The sequence below is a fragment of the Micrasema longulum genome, unplaced genomic scaffold (assembly GCF_059751315.1).
Source record: "Micrasema longulum isolate JH-2025_06_02 unplaced genomic scaffold, ASM5975131v1 h1tg002274l, whole genome shotgun sequence".
Lineage (NCBI taxonomy): Eukaryota > Metazoa > Arthropoda > Insecta > Trichoptera > Brachycentridae > Micrasema > Micrasema longulum.
In genome coordinates this window covers 178946-205902 of record NW_028279430.1, presented here as the reverse complement: position 1 = coordinate 205902, position 26957 = coordinate 178946, and the positions used below count along the sequence as shown (strand labels likewise).

The 26957-nt window shown below is 33.9% G+C and overlaps 2 protein-coding genes across 3 annotated transcripts in view; one reads left to right on the top strand and one right to left on the bottom strand.

Annotated features, from left to right (window-relative positions):
* The window catches only part of LOC148272612 (uncharacterized), a 303353-nt gene that overhangs the window by 144394 nt on the left and 132002 nt on the right, over positions 1-26957 (bottom strand). The window contains 1 exon segment of the mRNA XM_088239811.1: positions 11889-11980. Within this exon segment, the coding sequence (XP_088095937.1) occupies positions 11889-11980 (92 nt within the window).
* Positions 14253-25920, top strand: LOC148272613 (putative pyruvate dehydrogenase E1 component subunit alpha, mitochondrial). Of its 2 annotated transcripts, none has more exons than XM_088239818.1 (5): positions 14253-14436; positions 15291-15501; positions 15982-16236; positions 22512-22864; positions 25414-25920. In XM_088239818.1, the coding sequence occupies exons 1-5, from the start codon at positions 14387-14389 to the stop codon at positions 25751-25753; spliced, it is 1209 nt and encodes a 402-aa protein (XP_088095944.1). In that variant the 5' UTR covers positions 14253-14386; the 3' UTR covers positions 25754-25920. The 2 variants fall into 2 exon arrangements, with proteins under 2 accessions (XP_088095944.1, XP_088095945.1); XM_088239819.1 differs by lacking the exon at positions 14253-14436 and adding an exon at positions 14443-14718.

Here is a 26957-nt window from a genome sequence, read left to right as displayed (position 1 = left end):
TTCCTTCAGTTGGGGAGTAAACGGACGCCACTAGTAACAGAAAAATATTTTCTTTTTAAGTGGAAATTCTTTTTATCCCTATGACAATCCAGATTATTTAATTTTTTGCTACATTTCCGAAATTCCTATTGATTTATGTTACTCGCACGCTTGCCCACCGCCCACCGCATACCGCACACCGCACACCACATCTGACGACTTGACTTAAGGAAGTAAAATGGTCGTTGCAAAACGAGAAAAGCTCCCCGAACGAGTTTTCTGTAATCTAGCAGCCTTGGCATATTTGTGGCGAAAGAAGGTAATCTAGAGGTAAATAATAATACGTTATACTAAACTTAATTGGATTGAAAAGAAGTGGGAAGTAAATTCTTCACTGACTTGAATTAAATTGATTGGACATGATCGATTCGCCGAAAAAAATTACAAAACTTTTTAAAACCCTTAAATCCTTTTAGGAAGCCACAATATCTTTTTACGTGACAGATCCCATAAAAGGGCCACGGATAGTATTCATAGACAGAAGGAAGGGACAAAACCACGGGAAGGGTTCAGAAGATTGATTAGAATCTACGCAGCAGCATGAAGGGGAATCGACAATATTAAAAACAATTAATTTTTCATAGATTTACCATTGCCAGATAAAAAGCGGGTAGTTCAGTGATCAGTAGCTCAATCACAAATAACTATTGATGTGCTAATAAGCGACGTGATAACAATTTCTCAACATTGTTATGTATCGTATTCGCGATCACAATGCAACATCCGTAAATACTTAATATTAAATGTCAAAATATTTACGTTTCGCGACGTATAATCCTGTTGCGCAATCACATATTTGCATTTCACCGGTGAATGACTTAGAGATTACACGCGCCATGACTTATGGTTGCTATAACTTAAGCATGTTCATTATTGTTCATTGTGATTGCCCAAATGCTTAGCGTGTTTTTAAGCACATCTATAGTTATTTGTAATTGAGCTACTGGGATAATCCAAGGAGACTTTTAGCGCTGAAAAGTTGACCGAAAAATGAAAGGTTACACTCTCGTGCTATGAACAGTTAAAAAAATAGTGAAGCATAACGTTTTTTTTTTTAAATTCATTAATAAAGGTCCAAAAATTTTTTTTTTAGAAGAAAAAACTTTTTTAGTGCTTGTTAGAGGTAATTTTATTTTTTAAATGTATTTTTAAGTGTAATTTTCGATTCCCGCGAAATCGCTTCATATCTTCGGCCACGCGTCTTATACGATTCGCATTGAAGTTTGACGTTTTGTCATTGCAGTATGAAGAAACTGTCGTATGTTATTTTTCATGTCACGAATTTTGACGTCAGGAGTGTCGCGTTTTCGTGAAGACGTATTTTTCGACTACTACTACTACTACTACCATCACGCCATTTCCCCGTAGGGGTAGGCAGAGAGAATGGACCGCCACACACGTCTATCCTGGCATACACTCCTAGCCTCTTCCACATTCATACATCTTGTCATACATGCCCTTCGGTTCTGTCTGCTTTTGACATGACCAGACTTAAGATTTTGGTTTATCTGATCATGCCACGTCTTCCTTGGTCGTCCTCGTCTAACGTTGCCGTTTTTTTCCGTATTTTTCGAATAATTTGAATTTCGAAATTATGAATCAAATCATTTTTCAACCATATTCATATTGAATTTGAAAATGCAATGAATTTTTCTCAATCCATTTCACATACTATTATCGATATTATTCGTAGTATGTAATATTTCTGTATTGCAGGCCAAGTTATAATAAATTTTGTTTTCTTCGGTTTTCTTTGAGTTTAGCGTTAGCAAATTATCTCTGAGCCAGTTTTTAAGAATATTCATTCCTGCTTTGGACTTGTCATGTATTTCTTCCCAATTGTCACCTTGAAGTACAAGAAATGTATCGTCTGCAAAGGTGATTATATGAGCGTTAATATTTAAACACAATTCGTTTATATATATAAACAGCAGAGGTCCTAGCGTACTACCCTGTGGTACCCCAAAATTTATTTCTAAAGCTGTACTGCTGCATTCTCCAATTTAACCCTCTGTAATCTGTTGGAAATGAAACTTTATAACCAATTTAGAAGTTTACCTGTGATTCCGATGTTTCTAACTCTTTTTAAAAGTTTCTATCTGCTCTGTTTTGTATTTGAAATACTAAAATCCGTAAAATTTAAATGAAATAATCAATTTTTTCGCCCTCTTAATATTTGTTTAAGTTTATTTTAAATAGGATATCGAATTGGAGAACTTTAGAATTATCGTTGCGTCGGTTCGGTTTGAAAATGAAGTAGCATAAGCCTCGTGGATCCCGACCGTTTCTTTACCTGTCTGATCATTTATTCTTCGGGGAGAATGCTGTCAGCTTAGCGTAAATTATAAATAAATTACGAAGATCGATTCGGGTATCGCAGGATTAAAGAGATTATTAGGACAGGTAGTGTGGGAGGAGGGCGGTCGGACGAGAGGGAGCAAGTAAACTAGCTGACGCTGAGCACACAAGATGGCGAATATTAAAATAATTTTAGAACTGTAACGAAAGAAAGGGAAAATTAAACAAAAAATTCAAATTAATTCAGAGCGTTAAACTGTCATATTAATTCGTTCTCACTGCATTACGAATTATTTTATCCTGGTCCTGGATCCGTTTAATTATATGAATTGAATTATTATATTTGAATGAGAAGATATATGAATGTATAGGAAGCGAGGTCTGTCTGCAAAGTCAGAGTAAAGTGGTGTTCTATCATAAATGTTTGGTTTGGGCGTGATTGTTTGTTCCTAAAAAAATATATTTTTTAACGAATCATTTTAATAATTATTTTTTAGTTAAAACTATTTCATAAATCATGAAACACGTTTACTGACCTTTAAGTAAAGCTCGTAATATATACGTCAGAAAAACTAATAAATAAAGTGTCGTAAATATATTGGGTGAAATCTGTGGTCAAGTTCAGAAAAATTAGAACACGTCTGGAAATACTGATTTTCCCCTGGGTTCATGTTATGGGTGCGGGCTATTTTAGAAATCTGATGTTGATCATAGAATACTAGATTTATTTTTATTCGCTTTATTTAATTGGAAAGCCAACAGACATTTATAAATTTATAAGATACAATTATATTATAAATACATATCATTAATCTTAATTAGGGGCTTACACATAATATTGTTGTTGTAAATGTTGCCACATAAAAATTATAAATCACGTAAAATAACTAATAATACACAACTTATGACAACAACAATAACAACAAACCATCACGCCGTTTCTCCGTAAGGGTGAGCAGAGAGGATGGAACGCCACATCAATATATATTTACATACAGATCTCGCTTACTCTACATTCACGCATCTTCTCATGCACGCGTGCCGATGATTCCGACTTTCGATATGTCCATCTACAAATATTTGTTGGATTTGGTCATGCCATGTCTTTTTCGGTCTTCCTCTATTTTTGCATCCATCAACATTCACATTGTAAATATTCTTAGCCGTTTTTTCGCTGGCCATTCGCTCTACATGTCAAAACCAGCGCAGAGCTACATTCTTGATTTTGTCAATAATGCTTATCTCAGCCTTACATAATGTACGGATCTCAACATTTGTGTACCTTTCGTACATAGCTTTACCACACATTTGCCTGAGAGATCGCACTTCAACAGCATTAAGCTTACTTTCATCAGTGTTTTTCCAAGTCCATACTTCGCTCCCATACATCAGGGTCGGGACCAGGACTCCATTAAGAACTGCCAATTTTTCCTCTTGAAACAAACATTTATTTGCTAAGGTTGATTTAAGTGCACCGTTCACCCTGTTCCCGCCACTCACCCTCCTTTCAATATATTTCTCAGTCATTTCATCCCTAGTAAACGTAATTCCCAGATACACAAATTCCTCTTTTTGTTTTAGTATTCTCTACTCCATTCACAGTGATTTCACATTTAGTCATACTTTCATTTTTTTCAAAAATCATCACATTCGATTTATCGACATTCATCAGCAAATCGCTTCCCTCGCATACATCGTAGACCATTGTTACATAATATTGCAGTTCTTCTTTGTTATCAGCAAGAAACACGGCATCTTCGTATATAAAAAGGTGGTATATTTTGAATATTAATGTCAATATAATTTAATTCATGATTATAAAATTGCATATTCTATTTACAAATGAATTTTGAAAAGATTTTGTGGAACATTTAGAAATTTTAAATAGAGATTGGTTTCTGGTCCACGTTACTGGGACTTTAAAATTAAAAAGTTATAAAATCTCACAGCAATATTGTTAGTTGTCAGTTGTAGCGGCGTTACAAGATAACTCGTTTTATTTTGTAAAATTGCCCGTTATCTGTCACGCCGTGAAAAACATCCGCGTCCTGGGCATGCTTAGGTACGCAGAATTTTCAATCCCAGAAACTGCCCCGTGTGAAACAGAAAATAAAATGGCCCAATAATAATCGTACAAGAAACTGAACAAGATCTTGCGCAATATCTAGTACCATTTTCCGACCCATGTCATACGAGTTTTAGGTGTCGAATTCATATTTAAAGTATCTATTTAGTCAAAACGCCGTTAAAGGATCAGTGACGAAATTGTCATGGAAACTCTTCGTCATGTTACTGGAAGTTTATTTAACCCGGGCAACGCCGCGCCGGGGATTTTAGTTACTTGGGGTTTCTTGAGGATACTTAGCCGTAAATCTCGGATAAGAATTTATATATTTATTCCCGTGTGAAGATTCCCGAGAAACTTCCTCAGAATTTGTACATAATTGATTATTTGTATATTTTCAGGCTACGTCACGGAAGAAGCGGGTGAATGGTTTAGATGTAAATTCTATTCCCTATATATTGTCGTCATGTGGTGACAACTTCACTGAGAAATCCTGTCAGAGACAAAATGACATATGTGGAGCGAGCAACGAAACAAACTGTGGCCATGCTCAATTTGTTAGAAATTTAAAAATAAGCACGCAAATTACTTAATATATTCCAAAAAAATGTTTTTAGACTAAAATTTATCATAGCCTCTGGACTGGCACCAGAAGCGTAAGACTGGTAAGATACACTTAAGTTAGGTTAAGATACACTGCGATTGGCGTACCAATGTAGTGCCCTATTCACCATTAGGTGCGGAAAGAGAATGATGGTAATGATGATATTGTATGTTACATATATTACAAAGACTTTATTTAATAAAATACACATGTTATCACAATATTAATACATCATAAAAAGAAACACATCCCGATAAACTATGAAATAATAAAAATTTGGTAAGGTATTAGATTTAGATTAAAATTTATTTATTTACGACAAAATACATCGTTTTTAATTTCACATATTACATTTGTGACACTACATATTTTATTTGTACGAAATATTTCCAATTAGCAAAAGTGCTGGTATGAGAGAATATAATACGAGTATATTATGAGACAATAGATTTAATAAAAAATCGATAACATCACATATCACACGTCACACGGGCTCTAAGAACTGATTTATTTGGGTGTTTTTTAAGTACGTATATGTTTTGTATATTTTTTAGGTCTTTATAAAGTGAGTTGTAGAAATTTATTGCTGTATACACAAAACTGTTTCTTTTTCAGTTAGTCCCAAGTTGTTCGCAAGTTAAATTATTTGACGCTCTTGTATTTCTTTTATGTAGATTGTAGTTAAAATTAAATTTATTATTTGTCTTTATTTTATTATTTTATGTCTTAAATATCATCTTGACCTTTTGTGTGTAAATAACCTCATCTAAATCGGGCATTTTTATTATTCTATATAAAATTGTGGTTTTATTATATTTATTGAAATTAAATGTTACTTTAAGAGTTATTCATTATTCTTTTAATTGATTTTTGCATTTGTTTACTGCATTGTGACCATATTATTAATCCATATACAAAGTCTGGATGTATCCAAAATAAAACACTTTTAAAGAATTAAATTCTACTTTTTTAAAAAAGAGTTTGATAATATCCCAACATGACGAAGCGCGTCACATATATTTTCAAAAAATTAAAAATTGAATTAAATCCGATAAAAGTGTTTTATTTACCTTACAAAATTTTAATTCTACCAATTATCCACACAGACAATAAATATATCGAATAATAATTGGGCATCGGGTGCTCAGACATAAGTGTCAATTATGAATAATATTGTACACGAATAGAACAATGAACATATATTTATTTTGTTTTTTAAGCATTGAAAAAATAAAAAATAGACATAAGAAAGAGGAAACTCAACAAAACCAAATAAAATGCTTTAATTTTTTTTTTTTTTAAAGTAGAAAAAGAGAGAAAAAAACCATCGAATTAAAGAATTAACATATTGTAATATATTTGAAACGTTAGAAAAAAATGCGGGTCCTCATCATTTCAACTAAAACAAGATAAAACATAATATAATATAAAAATCAATATAAATAAAACATGTTTTGTTTTATTATTTCAAATTGTATTGACCGTTATATACTGAAATATATTATTTATACACCATATTTCCATTATTATTACAATTATGTTTTTTGTATTATATCCTATTAATTTGAACGGTTCTTTAATTTTTGTAACTACATATGATTTTCGTTATATTATTGCTTAAATTATTTAACGTTATTTCTTCGATTGGATTGGTATTTTTAATTTGAATATTGTATCATATATAATTAATCTTTATTTGAAGCTTTTTTTGGTCACGCGTCCACGCGTCCACGCGTCCACGTTTCTCCGGTAAGCGGTCCGAGTGCACTTTTTGCAATTTTCACGTACCGAGTATTCTTACACCGCGGTCAGATCCTCTTCCCACACTTAACCGAGGCATGGTGTTCGGCGCACTTATCCCGCTGTCCGCCCATTAGCGCCATATTTCCTGCAAAGCGGCATTTAATTGTGCAGATTACGCCTTCACGCGCGGAGGACGAGAGAGGGGGGACCATTACTACAAGGACCCGCGCCAAAGTTCTATGTCCGGGAATGCTAAAACTAAACGAGAGACCCGTTGACCGCGTTACATTTTTACGTTTTACGAAAGCCGAACTACCCCCGTTCCGCGATCGACTCGATTATTTATTTTGAATCTTCGAGTACAAAATATAAGTACTAAATGATAAAGAATGCGGGAAACTGAAATGAGGTGAATGATACAGAAAGGGGAAGGAAGGTCAGGGTTCTAAAGGTTTCGGAGGTTTGTTAAAAGTAGCCAGAATAGGTGCACTTTTCACACGAAGAGATAGCTCTTCCTAAAGTCTATTCGAAGAAAAGCAAAGTGATAGACCATGGTCAGCAAGATATTTCGCTGTGAGAGGGTTTCTCAAAGTACATTGAATTCACCGCCAAGGAAACTAATTTGTTCGTGACTCAAAATGTGGATATCCTCGTTGAATGATTTTTTTGCAAGTTATTATTATAGTCGGATAATTAATATAGCGCAATTTTTGTGAGAACCACCTCAAGGGCGCCTAACAGTAAATAAATATTTTAGCACGTCTTGCAGCTACAGAGCGCAGAAATTATTGAGATTCTAGTTCCTCCTTTCCAATTATGATATATTTCAATTACAACAGATAAGAGATAGATTACAGCACGTCTAACAGCCTCAGAGCGCGTATAAATTAATTAATCTAGCCCCCATTTACATTCTGTTTTAATTTGACAGTGAAGTTTAGTGTTAATATGAGAACATAAATATATTAAAAAAACTCATTGTAAGAAAGGTAAAGGGAGATAAGTAAGCGAATATACTATAATATTTAATTGACTTGTCCTTATTGATAAGGTTATGGATTATAACCAGTCTTGCAGCTACTGAGCGCATGGATTGTTGAAATTCTAGACCCCATTTTCAAAATGTAAGTATTTTATGGTTGATAACATTTACAAATTGAAGCAAGATTACAAATTGTCTTGCAGCTATAAAACGCATGGACGAGTGGAATTCCAGCAACGTAAAATTACACAAATAAATCAACAAATATTGGATTAGTAAACGCATTATTAAATAAAATCGATAGGCATATAAATGGAATCAAATAAACGACACTGATTTCAAATGACGTAATAATAATAAATCAAACGTGTCAGATAAAAGTAATAAATTTGAAACCGTCGGGTCATTTGCGTTTCGTTTGAAATTGGTTCAAATTTAAATTTAAGCTCGTTTGAGATAAACTATATTTACAAATGCGTTATTTATAGATTATGTAAATCACATGTGACATGAAATACTAAACTTGCAATGCGTGCAATTAGTGAAATAATAGCAGCTGCTACAGCGTCCCGTAGAGCGACTATTGTGAGTTATCGTCGGTGGTAAGAGTAAAGTGAACATTCAAATAAACTTGTAAACAAAAACTACTTTATCACCAGTTCGTACCATACTTCGTACTCAACCAGAAAGTAAACTACTACAATAATAGCTTTTTTTCCACTGAAACATGATAAGAACCATAGATTTCATTTTGCCCGTGTTTCAAATCGAAAAAAGAAAAATTCAAAGACAATGAATTTCATTTCGGTCCAACGAATAGAAAAATAATCATTACATAACATTTTTAGAAAAAAAGTAAAACCACTTTTTAATATATTGAGTTTTTCTACTGACATATCTTGGTGAAACTGCATTTTAATTAAAATAATAAAAATACGTATACAGTTTTATTCCACTTTTATTTATACATTTTTACTAGTGACCGGGTTTTGTCGTGACCGACATCGTCAGACTGGTGGGAGACTAAACAAATTTCTAAATGCAAGCAGGGATAGCAAATCATGATTTTATATAATTATGGAAATAAAAGAGTTTAAATTAAAATAATTTAAGTATAAAGTAATAACAATTGTATGAATTAAAGTTTTATCACTGAATTACCCCTGGGCCCGGGGACATAGCTGTCGATAGAACTACCAACCAGCGGCCCCTGTTATAGTTTGAATAAAATTTAAATACATTTTCATTTTAAAACAAAAAAAAAAAAATAAAAGAGGAATAAAACCGTGTACGTATTTATATTATTATAATTAAAATAAATTTGTTTCTCGCCAGTCTAGAAAACCTAGGATCGACTAACAAAATGTTCACATTAAAAATAACAAGTAGGCATTAACAAAATGTTTAACCGAACATGAAATTTGTTCTAAAAAGTATGATTTTTAATAAATTATCACTTTTTTGATAATTTCCACATTCAAATGAGCATTTTACAATTACAATATTTATTTTGTATTTAACGCAAAATCCTATATTTAATGACTTTTATGAATTGCGGAATAAATTTTCATGTAAAGGTTTACCGTAGAGCTTTTGAATGTGTTTCCGATGCAGTTGCTGCTTTGTCCCGCAGTTCGCCAAATTAATCTCTACTAATGGACTCTTTAAGCGCCGTTTTCGAGTGCAGAGCTGATTCCATCGCCCGTTGCCCCAGATAGGTACATTAATACATTAAATATGTAAAGTATATCGCAGTTCATAATGATCACGATTTTGCAGCAGCACAAAACGAAATGTTCCGGACTTAATTATACTTTACAGCGGGACTGAATGGATAAAATGAGATAATCTCTGGATACAACGGGGAACGGGAAATATCTCCACTACATACATATACTATTACACCCTCAGAAGTAGGTACCGCTAACCGTCGAGCATAGACAACGAACACGACAGGTTGGCAACACAGAGGATCAGTGACGTAAGTGAGCATATAAAACACCGACGCGCTGATCGCTCTTCTTTTTCTGCCTCTGCAACCCGCCGCTTACTACCAAGATCCGAGATCTACGTCTTCCGGAACTTTTGTCAACCGCGTAGTTGAAAATATTCATATTTATTTATTTATTAACGGACATTGTCCATTTATATAATTTATAGGGTTTTAATATAACAATAAAAGAATAGTTAAAAACATTTAAAAAAAAAAGAAAAGAAGCATTGACCAACATAAGGGACACCGAGACAACATCTGGACTATTTATTTTGTGCTCGTTTAAGTCGCTCTATACTTAAACCAGAAAAGACGACACAGACGGGTCATTAGAGAATTAAGGCTATATTTTGTTCTATGCTGATCGATGAACAGTACTTCATTGTTTCTCAACCTTCGAGTCGAAACATGGAATTTTATTTGTCCCAGTAATGATGGAACATTGATTATACCATTTAGTATGCCGAACATATATATGGAGTCAATATTAGTTTTACGTTTTTGTGGACTAAAAATATTGAACATTGACTCTATATCAGCATAAGAATAATTATCTCTCTCTAGTCAAAGCATCCACGCTACTTTTCGAAGCAAGCGATGTTGGGCTGATTCAATGTGATTTATGCGATTGACATAGAATGGAGACCAGACCACTATTCTGGGAGGCATATTCTAGAAGAGGGGGAACAATTGAGCAATTAAGAGTTTTGATTGTACGGACATAAGTAAAATCAGGAAGCTAAGTAATTTCAGTGATGTATTTACTGTATTATCTAAATGTTCGTTGTACGTCAGTTTATAGTCCAACACAACTCTTAAATCTCGGATGGACTTTGCTACATTAATTTTGGAGTTTTATATATAAACTTAACTTCAGTGTGCAATTTTATTAGTTAAATATTCACAAATCTCGTTAATTTTATTGCATTTTATTTTTGCTTGAATAAATAGTGTTAAAAACTTATGTAAGTACCGACCTCCTTTTATTTGTAAAGTTTGAAGCAAACTTTTGAAAGCTAACTGAGGGCCACGCGTGAAGCGTTGGATGTAGGACTTCAGACTACTTCCTACACCACATTCTGCCTGCAGTTCAGGAATAAAAACATCGCGTAGCGTATACACGCTGGTCGACCTACCTACAGAGACAATAGTAGAGTCGCCAGCACAACTGGTGACCCCCAAGAAAGGCCCCCACACACCCGATTCAAAATGAAATTTGATTTTTAAAAAATCTCGGGGAACAATATTTTTTTAGGTTTTTTCTAGTTTAATGGAAATTATCAAAGATTATTAGAGTATACCTTATGAATGTAATTATGTCATAATAATTTTTATATAATTATTTTGTTTTGAAATTGTATATTCAGAAAAGTCAGAGCTACAAAAATTGGATATATAAAACGTTTTCTTACACGTGATAAAAAAATAGAGCATTTATTGGGCTGCGAAATTTCTCGAAAATATATATTTTTTAAAATATTTCAGTGCTTCAAAATGCCACAGATTTATGTGACCACGTGTTTGCAATGGCAAATAAATTAAACGGTTGTTATGTTGTTGTGGCAACCATGGCCGAGCATGATTGCAACCGGCAACGTATTTCTGGTTTCCAGAGTAGCCAGTTTTTCAACGTTTTGCGTGTTTTGACGTTAAGCGAGTTCAAATTATGACTGTGCAGGGTTCGTACAATAAACGTCAGTTAAACCCATGTTTTGTTTGCTTCTTGTCAGTTATATTTCACCGTCCAGATGACCAGAACTCGTGCGGGCGGTATTATTTCAGAGTATCAGTGGGGATTTTAAAAATTACAAAACTTAAAAAAATAATTGCGATGATATTACAGTACATATTTTTATTTTATTGACTAAGTTTGACAGTCTATCAAAAAATTCAAGAAACCGCCAAAAACCCTCATTAGTGAATGCCTTCCTAATATTTTTTAAAACATAACACTGCAGCATTTACAAGCTCTGTAACTTTATGAAGATCTTGATAATTTATTTTTTATACGAATTCAATATAAAAGAACCGACAAACGAATGGCGAAAATGATTGGATTTGATTTTTAGCCATGATAGAGGTAAAAGTATCTCAAATGAGATAAACCGAGAAAAAGACAATGATTTACAGTGTGCAGATAGTATGTGGAGCGGATAAAACTCACCTGACACTGTTGGGGGCCTTGTCTGCTGGGGGAAGCTGCCTTGGGACGGAGTCTTCTGGACACAAATCTACTGCCACCTCCACTTTCTGTTCCTGAAATCAAAATTATTTACTTATAAATGCAAGACAAAGAAAACAATTATTCTGTTTCGTACGTTATTATGTTATAATTAAAGCAAAATAACGTACTTAATCATGATTCTTAATATATTATGTTTCTAATATATAAAATGACATCCAAATTGTAAATTTAGTATGCAGTATTGTGCGAATCAATGGAATAAGAGTATTTTTTGTCATTTTTTACGTATAGCAACACTCGTATGTCAATTTGACAGTTGTTTAAAACCAAAAATTATGACTTATTAATCTTTTGGGAGCTCATTTTGGTGTTTGTTGATGTACTATCTGTTATTTTTTATTTATTTTTCTCAATAAAGGACTCATTTTATATATTGCTTGCATATTAAAGTGTTTTTGAGTTAGTTCAAATCATGGTTATCACGCCAACGAAAAATGAAAATATTAAAACCCTAAGTGAACATACATCAATGACTCAGAAGGAGATTGCAAATGAATGTTTTGTGAGTCAGGGAGCAGTCAGCAAGATTTTTAGGCAGAAAATAGAAACAGGGTCAGTTGAAGCAAAGAGAATTGGGAAATGTGGAAGAAACCGGAAAATAAGTGTCCGAGATGAAATATCTTGAATCAGAAATAGTAAGGTAAACCCCAGAAAAACAAGTTACGAACTTCAACGAAATTTGGCAGCTAGTGGGGTGGGTGATGATACATAACTCAACAGTACGAAGAAAACTCATTGCATCAGGAAGAGAAACAATTCGACCAAAGAAAAAACAACTCCTGACGGCACGTATGATAAAACAAAGGCTTTTTTGGGCTAGAAAATATACCAAATGGACTGTAGAAGACTGAATGAAGGTGCTGTTTTTAGATGAGATCCACTTTCTCGTGCAGGAATATCACAAAAAATTTGTTAGAAAAAGTGGGGATGAAAAACTTACTGTGTCTCATATTGACCATACGGTGATATATCCTGTGAAAAAGATGTTTTGTTGCTGCTTTTCGTATATGGGGACAAAATTTTTGATACCAATAGAAGGAATGATGAATAAACTAAAGTATAAAGCTCTATTGAAGCAGCACTCGAGTACAGAACTGAGTAAATGTTGTCCTACTGGTGAGGCTGTATTTCAGCAGGATTCAGCTCCTTATCACGTATCGAAGTTTAAGTATTTCAATGATAAAAAGATCAATCTTTTAGACTAGCCTGGGAATTCACCTGACCTTAACTCTATAGAAAATTTGTGGGCGATTTGTAAATCTAGGATACAAAAATTGGACTGCACCACCAAGATAAAGATGATAGAAGCTGTTATTCAAATGTGGTTTCGAGATGACAGAATAAAAGGAATATGCCGAAATTTAATTGATTCCATGCCAAAACGTTTTCAATCTATTATAAAAGCAAAAGAATGACATACATCCTATTGAATAAAAAATATTTTATGATTGTACGTCTCCTGTAACTCAAAATATTTATAAAAAACGTATTTTATGATTACAAGAAATTTTATTACATTAATTCGCACAATACTGTATAAACGCATTGAAGAAGAAATAGTTAATCAGTTAGGAATATAATTTTATAGACAAAAACAATACGTGGTCAGAAAATTTAATTTAAAAAAATATATTGTTAAAAATTTACTTCTACGAGTATTTATAAAAAAACATTGTTTTTAAGGTATAAAAAAATATAATTTATAAATAATAATTTCTCCGATTGTTGTACAACAAAAAAAGCGCTCGAACGTCTTTGGGCATGCTTCTTAAGATTTTTCCTATTTGGGAATTTAGAATCTAAAAAACAGGAAAATTGAATTAAATCACAAAAATAATACATTGTGACTAAATAGTCAGAGCACAAGCAACCATAATAGGTAAGTACCCAGTAAAGAAGCCATTTATGTAGAAATTTGGCCATAGTGAATAAACGTGTTGCTTTACGGCGCTGTTCATAAAAGGGGGTTAAAAATGAATAGATAAACGAAACGACGGAGAAAATTATAAAAGAAAATAAACATTTTGGAAGAGGCGTAAAACGTTAAATATTTGAAGCAAATCAGCCATTGACGAACACAACACGGAGATTAATGAGTTTCTGAATATTTTATTTCACTGTCTGACGAAGGAACTTGTAATATCAAAGTGACAGACATAGCTGTCAGTCGCGTGTGAACGTTGATACATATTTTAAACAACGAATTTCTTCTCCGAACAGGTGAGAAATAATTGTTTTCGATGTTTCGAATTTAGAACAGCTTCATTTGATAAATGTCAAATCGATGTTAGTATTTTTTAAGCGTGAAGTTTCTTGTATTTTATCATTCAAGTATTTAAGTTCGGAAATATTTAAATAAAAAACCCTTACATTTAAATCATATTTAAGTTTCTTTCTGATACGAATTAATAAATAAAATGATTGCCCTTATTAAAAAAAAACTGCTAATTATTATTTCGACACAAAGGTAAGATTAATCTATTTAACAAAGAACGGTGATTTGGTTCTGTATAATTCTAGTAAATACCATAGAATTAAGAATAGTCCAAAAACCGCATACGCGGATCAAACAGAAAGCGACTTAACTATTCTTAAAGGCGTAGTTTTACGTTTTGACCCATTAATTTCTTTGTAGACGTCGCTCAGTACGCAACTTCCGATTTGAATTAACTATACCGTGTTGTGTCGTTTTAAAGTATAAAAATTGTGCTGGAATCTTAAATAAACAGGTTGGGATCACCTTTCATATGTAAGTAGCAAATGTATTACTTAAAATATTTATTATTTTTTCATCCGTCAGATTGTCAAAGAAAACAAAATGGACATTTTGTTAGTGTTACCAGGGTATAGAAAATTGGAACTCTCGGATTAAACAACGCCGTGGTGGACATTATTTTTTAAACGTAAACTATTATTTAACATGATATAAAAATATCAATTTTATGTAAAATATAATATGTTTTATTTTTTATGTTCAAAGTTCATTAATAAAATAACTTTTATTTATCTACTCTGCCTTAATTTATCTACTCTGTTGTGTCAATCAATGTTTTCGCGTGTACAATAAAAATTGGGAAAAGAACGGGGTATTTCGGACATAGTCTGATGTTTTTAAATATGATTATACGCTCCTTCTGAACTATACTTAATTCTATGGTAAATGCCAATGTTTTCGTTTTTCTTTAAATATTTTAAACGTATTTTTTCAATTTGTTTATCTTTATTACGGTACAGCTCCATTAAAAAACACAGCTCCATTAAAAAATATTTTAATTAAAAAAACTAAAACTCCACTACTAAATTTCTAATCTATGTTTCCAGGAGTTCCCTGCCGACGCTCTGTAACGTTTTTCAGAAGAGATACAACAATACTGAAGCATCATTCGAAACGTCCGAATACAAGAAACACAAACTGGACACCGCTCCATCGACCCAGGTCAGCGTGACCAGAGAAGATGCCCTGAAGATGTTTCATCAGATGAACGTCATCAGGCGGATGGAGACAGCATCCGGGTTACTGTACAGAGAAAAGGTTTCGTATATATGAATTTTTGCGATTTGATAGTCTTATCAAAACGCAAATTCTTCGACGCATAAAATTTTTCCACTTTCCTCACAGATAGAAAGAAATCACCATTTATGATCACTGTTTATGGGAAAACCAACAAAACCAGTTTCTATCGAAAATACAATTTCTTTTTACAACGCATAATTAATTATTTTCATTAATTTTCAAAAGACGACGTAGCAGATGAGCTAATGCAAGATCAACATGAAAGCTGTTTCCTGGATAAGTGGATATATTGTTTCAATCTGATTGGTGGTTTCCTTTAATTACGCACGCAGGAGACGAGCTCATGCATAGTAAACATTAAAATGAATCTGTAAATGAGTGCATATATTGTTTCCGGCTAATTCGTGATTTTCCGAACTAATACGAGCCCAGGCAAGGTTACGAACTCAGCATGACCGGTAAAGTCGATCCCTCAATGAGCGGATGTACTGTTTCCAGCTGATTCGCGGGTTCCTGCACCTGTACACGGGGCAGGAGGCGCTGGCCGTGGGCATGCACGCGGCGCTCCGCCCCCAGGACGGGGTGATCTCGGCCTACCGCTGCCACGGCTGGGCCTACGCGGCGGGCGCCTCCGCGCTCGCCGTGCTGGCCGAGCTGACGGGCCGCCGCGCGGGCTGCGCGCGCGGAAAGGGCGGCTCCATGCACATGTACACGCCGACCTTCTACGGCGGAAACGGCATCGTCGGAGCGCAGGTGTTTCAGATATTATATTACCTAATATTTCGAATGCATCAAATCAAATCAATCTGTTTTGGAAACATGTAGTTTAAAATACCGTTTTCAGTACAATACTATTATTTTCTGTGTCCAGGCGGATAAAGAATACAGTTCTGTGTGTGGATTACAACCAGAGCCATGCCCTACACATCACTGGGTGCCGAAAGCGGAACGATGGCATATTGTTATCGTTGTCGTCATTTCGATTGCCGCCGTCACGCCACGTCGTCGTGGAATTAAAAAAGGCATAATTTTAAAATACAAGTTAAGAAATGTGTTTTATCTTCTTCAAGTGCCCTGTCAGGTAACCTCAACGTTGGTAATCAATCTGGCGAATGTCACTCTGTCCTGTGCTGCTCGGAATATCAGCTTCACGGTCCTGAAGCCAGTCCGATCTCGAATATTACGCAGCGAGGACATTCGCCTTCTTCCAGCCCCTCGGCGACCCTCAATCTTGCCCTTCGTAATCAAACGCAGCAAAGTGCTGCTTTTCCTCTCGCATTATATACCCTAGATACGAAATTGTACGAATTTTTATTTAATTTAATAGTTCTTTGGTTCCAGCTCGACTTTATTGTATATTTTATAATAATGTTTATTTCTTAAATTTCGGTGAAATCGATTTTTCCGAAATTGATTTGTCAGAAGGAGGAAGTTCGGTGTTTTTTTTTGTTTGTTAATAGACTATTAAACTAAGCCCGATCTTTCCATTCGTTCGTTTACGGTAAGTAAGCCAACCGGATATCTTTCACAGCTCTCACATTATTGGTCGGTTCGTACGAACCAGCGACGTCAATCAAAATAGTGCGTTTTTATTAAAATATTTTTGATTATTTTTTTCGTAGATTTTCAAGAAACTTTGCCGTACAATTTAACGCTTTAATTTTTACCGCGCTCAAAAAAACATTTTTTGTATTCAATTTCCTTTAGGGCCGAAGTTCGTCATTCTGTTTATTTTACATAAAACTTAAGAAATGTTTATCTGTTTTATCCGAATAACCCAACATCACGGCGACTTAATTCCGAGTAATTTTCCCTCGACAGTGGCAATAGAATTAAAGCTTTACTCCACATTTTCTCTTTTGTCTTTAAACATTGCAGTTGTTGCAAATGCTTAGAAATTGAGTCAGTTTAAACGGCACAACAATAATACAAACTGTCAGTTTGTCAGTTTTCTCTCTATTTGTCACCGCGCATTTAGTTCTAGATATGTGGGAACACAAAGGAAATATGACAAGTCCCGATCCTCAGACTATTGCGGAGAATATTGCAATTTTAGCAGAAATTTCTCTATGCTTATTATACCCAATACATCAAGTGCCGCTGGCGTCGCTTCGGCTCCGAGTGTTGCATCGCACACCGCACACCGCACACCGCACACCAATCTCAGGCGGAGATTTCCCGCGAGGAATTGTAAATATCAGAAACCTTCACCATATCTTACTTATCAAAATGGTCCGACGAGGACATTACTCCCAGCGTTCCAGCACTATTCGTTCTAGAGAAAATATGGGTTTGATATTCCTATATTTACAATTTTAAACCAGGTCAACAATAAGCGTATATTTAATACGCATTAATCTAAGTTCGTGTACAAAAGGTTATTTTATTATTTTCGTACGAATTTCACAAACTTAGTTCGATTGAATTATTTTAACATTCGATCGACATTGCTATCTATAAATTTACTTTTAAAATAGAAATTATTGCCTACATCAAATAATCATATTTCATGATGGGTAGGATGCTGATTAATTAGTATTATTAATGAATTTAATATATTTTATTTTCATTTATTTATTATACTTATTTTACGTAATATCAATTGCACATTGGTAGGCTTTTTAAAAAAATGGCAATTACTTCCGACCAACCGCTAAAATAAAAGTTTCATTTTTGTAATCGAGGTCGCGAAACATATTAAATTTTAATATTTATTTATTTAATAAACGCCCGGGGGGTTCTTACTATTAATTTAATTTAAAGTACATAAAGTATTACAGAAAATAACAAAAATAAAATCGTAACTATTACACTAAAATAGAATTAATTCTAAAAAAAACAGAAAAAGGAAATAAAGTAAAAACACTTTAAAAAAGGGAAGACTCGAGGGGATGGCCATTCGATGGATTGGATAGCTAATTTGATGGCAGCAGGAGTGGTGTGGAGCGAGTCCAGCAGCTCAGCATAATTATTAGCTGTTTTGTGGATGCTCACCAGGGCAGGGGAGAATGGTGGGTAAAGTTTGTCATATTGTACTCACACTGGAACATGTGTTGGAGTCTGGTGGTTCTGATATAATCATTGCGCTATATTTTGTTAATAATAGTGCTAAGAAATTAAAAACCGTTTTTTTGTTTATGTTATAAGGTTTTTACCGTTATAAAAATAAACTTAACTATCTGTCCCTTCAATAAAAAGGATTGCATTCACAAATGAACGAAGTGATTTGGCTTTTCTGTTTTTACAGTAAGTGGCATTGAAGCATTTTTTATCACACGCATCGGCATTTTTCTTTGTCGCATCACGTCTGATCAAAGATAATAAAGTCAAGGAAGACAACTTTACTAAACATTATTTTTAGTACGTGTATTTGTACATACACAAATCTGGATTTTCTCCCAAGGGGGAGTAGGTATATATTTTTTATTTATATCCCTACAGAGATGAGGTAGAATTTTTTCAAATTCAGGATTATGGATATTCGAGCGTTTACAGGGCTTATGACCTGTCATTGGCTGGGTTAAGTGTTTAGTTAAGATTACTTTATTTTATGTAGTTTAACTCGGAAGAGTCTTAACTACATAAAATAAAGTAATCTGCTAATTAAAAATACTTAACTTCAATATCAATACATAGATGGCGCTCCAACTCGCTTGTGGATGGTTTCTCGATTATTAACATATATACAAAAATCAAAAATGTTACCTGTGTGGATATTCGCTAATAAGCGGAATGGGGAATGTTGTAGTACCTACTTAAAGTGGCCACTTAACCCAGCCAATGACAGGTTATAAGCCCTGTAAACGCTCGAATATCCATAATCCTGAATTTGAAAAAAATCTACCTCATCTCTGTAGGGATATAAATAAAAAACAACTTTACTACCCACGAATCGAAATATTATTAGCAATACGCTTATATCTAGTGAAGTATTGAATTATACGACATCGGTTTTTACAATATAACACAAAGAAGTATATAACACAAAAAGATTTTTATAGTTTGCGTTTTTAACTGTACTTTGAATACACTGAATATGCTTCCTGCAATTGATGCTAAATCGTTCGATCTAACAAAGTCGGCACAAATTCGTCATAAAGAATACATCATATGGAACCAAATTGGTATTTTAACCGATTGTAAAGCAAAATTTCTCGAACTATTGCTCTATTGTCTTGTTTCTTGGTGACAAAACGGACTTGAAAAAAAAATCAGCTTACGCGGAACAGGGTTATAAGAGAAATATCAAAGTGTGGTCCTAACACCGAAATCAAATATCCTGGATATTAAAAAGAAAATCCTGTTCAATACTCTGATTTTTATTTACAAGTTGAAAAACGGACTACTGCAGAAGAACACATGTTAAATGTAGTAAGGGTTTTCACTGCATGAAACGGGAAGTAGAGATGTGTTCAGGCTTTTTAATATGAAACTGTAACTCAATCACAAATAAATATCGACGTGCTAATAAGCTACCGATAACAATTTCTCACCATAGTTTCTTATCGTATTCGTGATCAAAATGTCAAATATTTACGTTTCGCGGCGTAAAATCCTGCTGCGCAATCACATTCTTGAGTTTTACCGGTGTATATAATATGAAAAATATTCAAAAACTGTTTTTTCAAATATTTTTTTACTATTGATAATAATAGACAATACGATTTGATAGTAACCACCAGAAAAGGAATTTACATTCACATAATACAAGACTAGCACAACGTGAAAGCTTGTCAGTACCGAGGTTTGTAAACGAGTATGGCCAAAGAACACTTTATTATACAATTGCTAAAATTTTTAATAAGATTCCTAAGATGATTTTAAAAGAAAATGTTGACAAAGCTTTTAAGAAAAGGATAATTAAATAGCTAAGGTGTAACAAAGCTTTATATGGATTATCATTTAATGTCATCTATTTTAATTTTTATAAATAAATTTTATGTGAAAATTAGGTATGCTTTTAGTTCTTAATAATGTTTATATTACTTTTTAAATTTATATAATTTCTCTAACGTTTTTCTTTGTAAAGGAACAATTAGAAACCTGCTGACAAGCCGGTTTCGCCGTTTAGTGGGTTTCATTATTTTTCCTTTTATATTTTCTGTTCACGTTTTTACCTTCTTTAATAAAAAAAATATAAAAAAGTGCATTTAGCCGGCGGTTGACAAGCCAAATATCAAGAAAAGCAGTCATTAAATTTTCAGTAATTTAATTTTCACTTTTTTGTTTTGGATACTCCTTGCTATTTTGCAAATGCAATATATTGTTTTATTTTTTGTAGTAAACGCTGATTTTTCGCCAATGAACTGTATTTATTCACGAGGAAAACAAATTGACACGAGCGTTGACTTAGAGATTACACACGCGTTGACTTATGACTGCGATAATTTAAGCATGTTCATTATTGTTCATTGAGATCGCTCAAATGCTTAGCATGTTTTTAAGCGCGTCAATAGTTATTTGTGATTGAGCTTCTGATTGTAACTCAAAACAACCTTTTGTGTAAAGGTTGAAAAATCAGTTGCCAGAAAGTCTCATCAAAGCTGGTAGCGTCTCCATTTTTTTATTAAAATGCTTCATGTTCATAAGGGATAAATTACATATTATTTAGAATTTTAGCCAAATTTGAGTTGGGTATAATTATTTATTTATGCATTTATTTATTTATTTACACTCTTTATTAAAATACAATTCAATATTCACTTTGCCCAGCTAACAAGGGTACATACCCCGTTCCAAGTTAGGCAATTACATTTTAATATATTATAATACTTAACAAATTAATAAAGAGCACAGACAAACAAAATATAAACTTATTCGGATACACATTTTGATTCATATACATACAGACATACACATATATACACACATGTATATATAAATATACACATATATACACATGTACATACACACACACGTACATACACCCATGCGCATACACATACATACATTCATAAAAACATAGACAATTTATTTATGCGAAACTTCATGGTTGTCATCTATAAATATATATTTTTTAAATTTTTCTTTATTTTTTATATTTTATTTTTGACATCCAGTAAGGTGGCATGCATCAACTTTTCTGACTTCCTACGACCAATGTCATGAAAGAGCGAGGTCAACACCTTCCGTAACTTGACAACACTCCCGTCTTTCCACGATTCTGGCAAAAGGTTATGGACCTTTTTGCCTACGTTATAGTGTTGTCTCGATGCCAGAACAGTGTTGACCCCTTCACTTAGTATCAGATCCCTATTAGAGTATCTTGTATTATGGTTGTGGTTGACGCTTGGGTAAATGTCTCTCTTTATGTGTGTAACCACTACCGTTCTCAATATATACTGTTGAATAATATTCAGTACTCTGAATTCTTTGAAGAGCAAGTCACTTGGATAGCGAAATGTTTTTTTTAAGATGACTCGGATTAAAGATTTCTGTGCAATTGCTACAGGTTCAAGGGCGGTTTTTGTGCAAGCTCCCCAACCAATTAGACCGTAAGTCAACACAGAATTTGCCAGTGCATGGTATAGGTGTTTCAAGTCCGGGACTTTAAGTATATTTCTAAGTGGGATGAAAAAATGTATTAAGCGCTTAATTTTTGCAGTTATAGTTTCAATTTGTTCATTCCATCTCAAATACTGGTCTATAATTATTCCAAGATATTTTATACTTTGAACACTACTCAGTTTTTTGCAGTTGCAATTTACCATCACTGAACAATTATGTAGTTGAAGTTCGTGAATTTCATTAGGTTGCCCGGCGGAAGTTGCACTAAAACGTATGAACTTTGTTTTATCCGAATTTAAAGTCAACAAGTTTTCGTCTAGCCATTTTTTAATATAACTTAAGTCATTACTTGCTTTTTTATGAGTTTCTGACCAAGTTGATGCGCTATAAATTATAGCTGTATCATCTGCAAATGAAATGATTTGTCCAAGTGATGGCTTGTATATATATTTGAATAGTGTTATACTAGTCAGTAAATTGACATATACCAATACGAAAATTAGTAAGTATTTAATTGACAGATTCCTTTGGGGGTCGGTATCGGCTTCGCTTCCAAGTACGCTGGGTCGGACGGGGTGTGCGTCGCCCTGTACGGCGACGGCGCCGCCAACCAGGGCCAGCTGTTCGAGGTGTTCAACATGGCGTGCCTGTGGAGCCTGCCCGTCATCTTCGTGTGCGAGAACAACGGCTACGGGATGGGCACCAGCGCGGAGCGCGCGTCCGCCAGCACGCTGTTCTACACGCGCGGGGACTACCTGCCCGGGCTGTGGGTGGACGCCATGGACGTGCTGGCGGCCCGGGAGGCCACGCGCTTCTCCATCCGCCGCTGCCAGGCCGGAGAGGGACCGATCCTGCTGGAGATGGCCACCTACAGGTACCAGTTCTGGTTATCAGAAACTGCCGAAACAACTCGGGCGAATTGCGTCTCTCCAGATTCAGATATTAGAAAAATCAATTCGCATCATTCCAACGAAAGCAGTATGTATTACTGATGATTGAATTGATAATAGGGAAATATCACAATTTTTATTGAAATATTAAAATTAATTAGGGTCGAGTAAAAAATCATTTTTTTTAAACTTATGAGTAGCCACTTTACACACTGTGTAACATTCACCATTCTGCACATATTTGAACATCTATATTCCTTCAATTCTTTCACCTGTTGATGTTTGTTGTTGTGCTGTTGATATTTATAGATGTTCTTCATCTCTGTTGTAATATATTAATATTAACAGCTCCCGGGGATTTGAATCCAGTCCTTGTCTACAAAAATTTGTAAAAACTCAAAATATGGTTGTAAATCCACCTGGTCCATGAAGAAGTGTTGAAATTGAAAAAATAACATTTTCAGGCGTTGCCTAGTATGTAGGTGAAATAATTCAATTAGATGAATCTCATCTGCATAAATAAAGGTTTTTGCTCTTTAACTTCACAAACATCAACAAATAAGAGAATCAAAAGAATATAGATGTTTAAATATGGGCAGAATGTTACACAGTGTGTAAAGTGGTAACTTAAACCAGCCAATGACAGGTCCTAAGCCGTGTAGATGCCTAAACTTCTATTTCCCGCTAAAACAATTTTTAACATTTGTCATGCCCCTAACACGTCTTGATTCGGTTGAGTTTTGAACTTTGTTTGTGACCGTTTAAATTTAAATCCAACATCATCACAAATCTAGACGTCACAATTGTCAAGGCCAAACATGTTGCTTCTTTGAAGAGAAATATTTTTTAACAATATGTTTTTAAAAGTTATGTACTAAAACATTTTTCTTCACTCTCTATATTGATTTTAAAAATACAATTAATTTTTCTAAATCCATTTTACATATTATTATTGGTATTTGTAGTATGTGATATTTCTCTATTCTATGCTTATAGTACGGTGTATAATGATTGAAATCTTAAGTAAGTGAGTGAGTGCATTCAGATTATTCTAGTTCCAAATCAGGAGCGCTTCAAAATGAAGAACGTAAGAATACAAACAAATAAACAATGACGTAAAACCTCCATACATATAAGTCGCACTCGGATAATTCGCCCAATACAACACGCACTCAAACAAAAAACAAAAACGATTTACATTCTAAAGCACATAAGAGGGTACTACTTGCAAACCTGGCAAAATCCAAAATCTAGAAAAAGTGAGATATTAATTAAAACCCATTCCCATTAATAATTGTAACTTTGTCAGTTACAAATATGGCTTTATTTGTAAGAACTTGACTTTTAAATTATCGCGTTTGTTGCAAACATGGCAACCTCTACTTAAGTATTGTAAAGTTGGAACGTATTAAATTGAATTTATTATTTCACTACGGTTTTTTATTTTTATTTTTTTTTATTTATAAATCATATAACACAAAGAATTTTACAAGTATAATACGTTGAATTACATTCCCAGGATTTACAACAATTCGGGACATAAATAATATTAACATTTAGAAAATAACACATATTGAGAACAACAAAGAAACAAAGCAAGTTTAGCACCTTGATAACTAAATATACAACAACAATAAATACGCCTAAAACCTTTTCTTACACAAGCAGAATATTTTTTTTATATAAAAAAACGCTTTTAAGAATAAAAAAAATGTTGTGAATCTACTAAGGGAGATAAGGTTATTAACATCACATGCCATACAGATGATGCTGCCATAGTAATGATGAGAACATATCTATCTCAGTTAGTAAACACCTGGATGCCGTATAGAAATGTCGTATAGTACAATAAACACATGATTATTGGAAACATAATTCGGATTTGCAAAACGTGTGTCAGAACAAATCATGGTGTATACAACAGAGGCGAGGATAGATAGAGAGAAAATAAGAAATACGAAAAACCAAGTATAAAAACTAAATAGAAAAACTAAATAGAAAAACCAAATAACTGCTCAGAACGTCACAGATGAAAGTACTAAAGGCTATCGCAGGGAAACCCAAAAGAGGCAGAATCTAGAGTCCAGAAGTTAGACCGAATTGCGATATCCAGTGCATAATAAATTTCTTGACATAATCATGCTTATTTCATCACTGCTTACGTATAAAATATTTTCTGATAATATTAATAAATTGAAGTTAAGTATTTTATCACTTTTTTGTGATTTGCTCAAAATAAAGAATGGTGGATTTTTCCGGGTTTGCAAATAGTACCCTCATAAAGTGTATCAAATTATCAAGACAGTAACTGGCAAAGTCCTTACATGACCCCATAGAAATCACACACATTTTTTTTTCGTATAACGATCCTACAAAACTGACCCCTTAAAAACCCCTAATTGTCCTAATACCAACAGAAGGTACAATTAAGTTGGGATGTAACGTGTTAGTAAAGATAGTATAAAGGTATTTCTAAAAAATTGCACACCAATAAAAAAAATTAAATAGTAATACATGTAATTCTCTTCCCCAGGTACACGGGCCACTCGATGTCCGACCCCGGCACCAGTTACAGGACCCGTGACGAAATACAAAACGTCAGGCAAACCAGGGATCCCATCAACATGCTTAAGGACCGCATCATTTCCTCCGGACTAGCAAAAGAAGACGAATTGAAGGATATCGAGAACAAAACCAAAAAAGAGGTTGACGATGCTGTTGAACAAGCTAAGACGGACCCGGAACTGGGGGTAGAAGAAGTTGCTTACGATATATACTCCAAGTGGGATCACCCGATACGCGGTGTTCTGCCTATTAACCCATTTCCATATAAAAATGTTGGTAAACCGTTTAAAAAGCTTGTAGATATATAAGAAGACAAAGCCCGTACATGTCTTTGCAGATTTGTATATTGTATGAATGATTGGGATAAACAGAGCAACAAAAATTTAAAGTGATTTTTATGAGAATCTATGAATTTGTAAGAAGAATTTGTAAAGGCCTAAAAAGTTAAATACATTTCATAGGAATGACTGGATTCAACTCCCTGGAGAGCTTTTAACATTTACATATTACAACAGAGATGAAAAACATTTTAGAGAAAATCGTAAAAATAGTTGGTAAATCCACCTGGTTCATGAAAAAGTATAGAAATTGTAAGATGAAATTTTCAAGCGTTGCGTATGTGGGTGAAATAATTTAATTAGATAAATCTCTCCCGCATAAATAATGGTTTCAGCTCTTTAAATTCACGAACATGAAAGAATCGAAGGAATATGGGCAGAATGATGAATGTTACACAGTGTGTAAAGTGGCCACATAAACCAGCCAATGACAGGTCATAAGCCCTTAAGATGCCTAGACTTCTATATTGGCTTCTCTCAAAGGTTCTTCATCTCTGTCTTAATATGTTGATTGCATAGGAAATTTGGACTTTGTAATGTGAAAGTTCAAATATGGTTGACTTACACCATCAACCGTGTTTTCGGCCTGCCATTAATACAAACTGTGTTTTGACTATCAATAGTTCGTGAATTATTCTGAATTTTAAAATTTGCTATTGTGCAATAAAACAGAGTTTATTGAAAACGCAAATATGTTCGGAAAATAAAAAGACATTTTCCTCTTAATATTAATGTTATAGCCGTATGTGTAATTTTGTATTTTTTAATAAAGGAACAAATTTGTCTTTATTCATTCTTCTTCTTCTTAGAACTGGTTCTCTCTTTTACTGGAAATGAGTCTCTTCCATTAAAACGTTTCCAATCCTTTCTCGCTCTTTTTTTTATTCAGTAAATCAACATATCATTATTATTTATTTATATTTTACCTTCCCTGCCAAAGCGTGAATCGGTACATTTATTATTTTTGATTACTATACAAGTATTCTTAAACTTCTTAGATTTTCACGGCTGTTAAGATGCACAATAAGTTTTTCTGGGTTATTATGCCGTGGGTCGTTCGTACTCTCTACCGACGTTTCGGATCGCGTTACAGCGTCCATCATCAGGGTTGATGTTATTTGTGTATGAATATGTGTTACGTTAGGTACTTAGAATTTTTACCGTGTCGTAGTCG

What these genes read in the sequence shown, in the direction of transcription:
- LOC148272613 (XM_088239818.1), top strand. Translation starts at nt 14,387, where the DNA reads ATGATTGCCCTTATTAAAAAAAAACTGCTAATTATTATTTCGACACAA. An exon ending in ATTATTATTTCGACACAAAG is followed by an intron (nt 14,437 to 15,290) that starts GTAAGATTAATC and finishes CTATGTTTCCAG; the next exon opens with GAGTTCCCTGCCGACGCTCT. An exon ending in ACGGCATCGTCGGAGCGCAG is followed by an intron (nt 16,237 to 22,511) that starts GTGTTTCAGATA and finishes TTTAATTGACAG; the next exon opens with ATTCCTTTGGGGGTCGGTAT.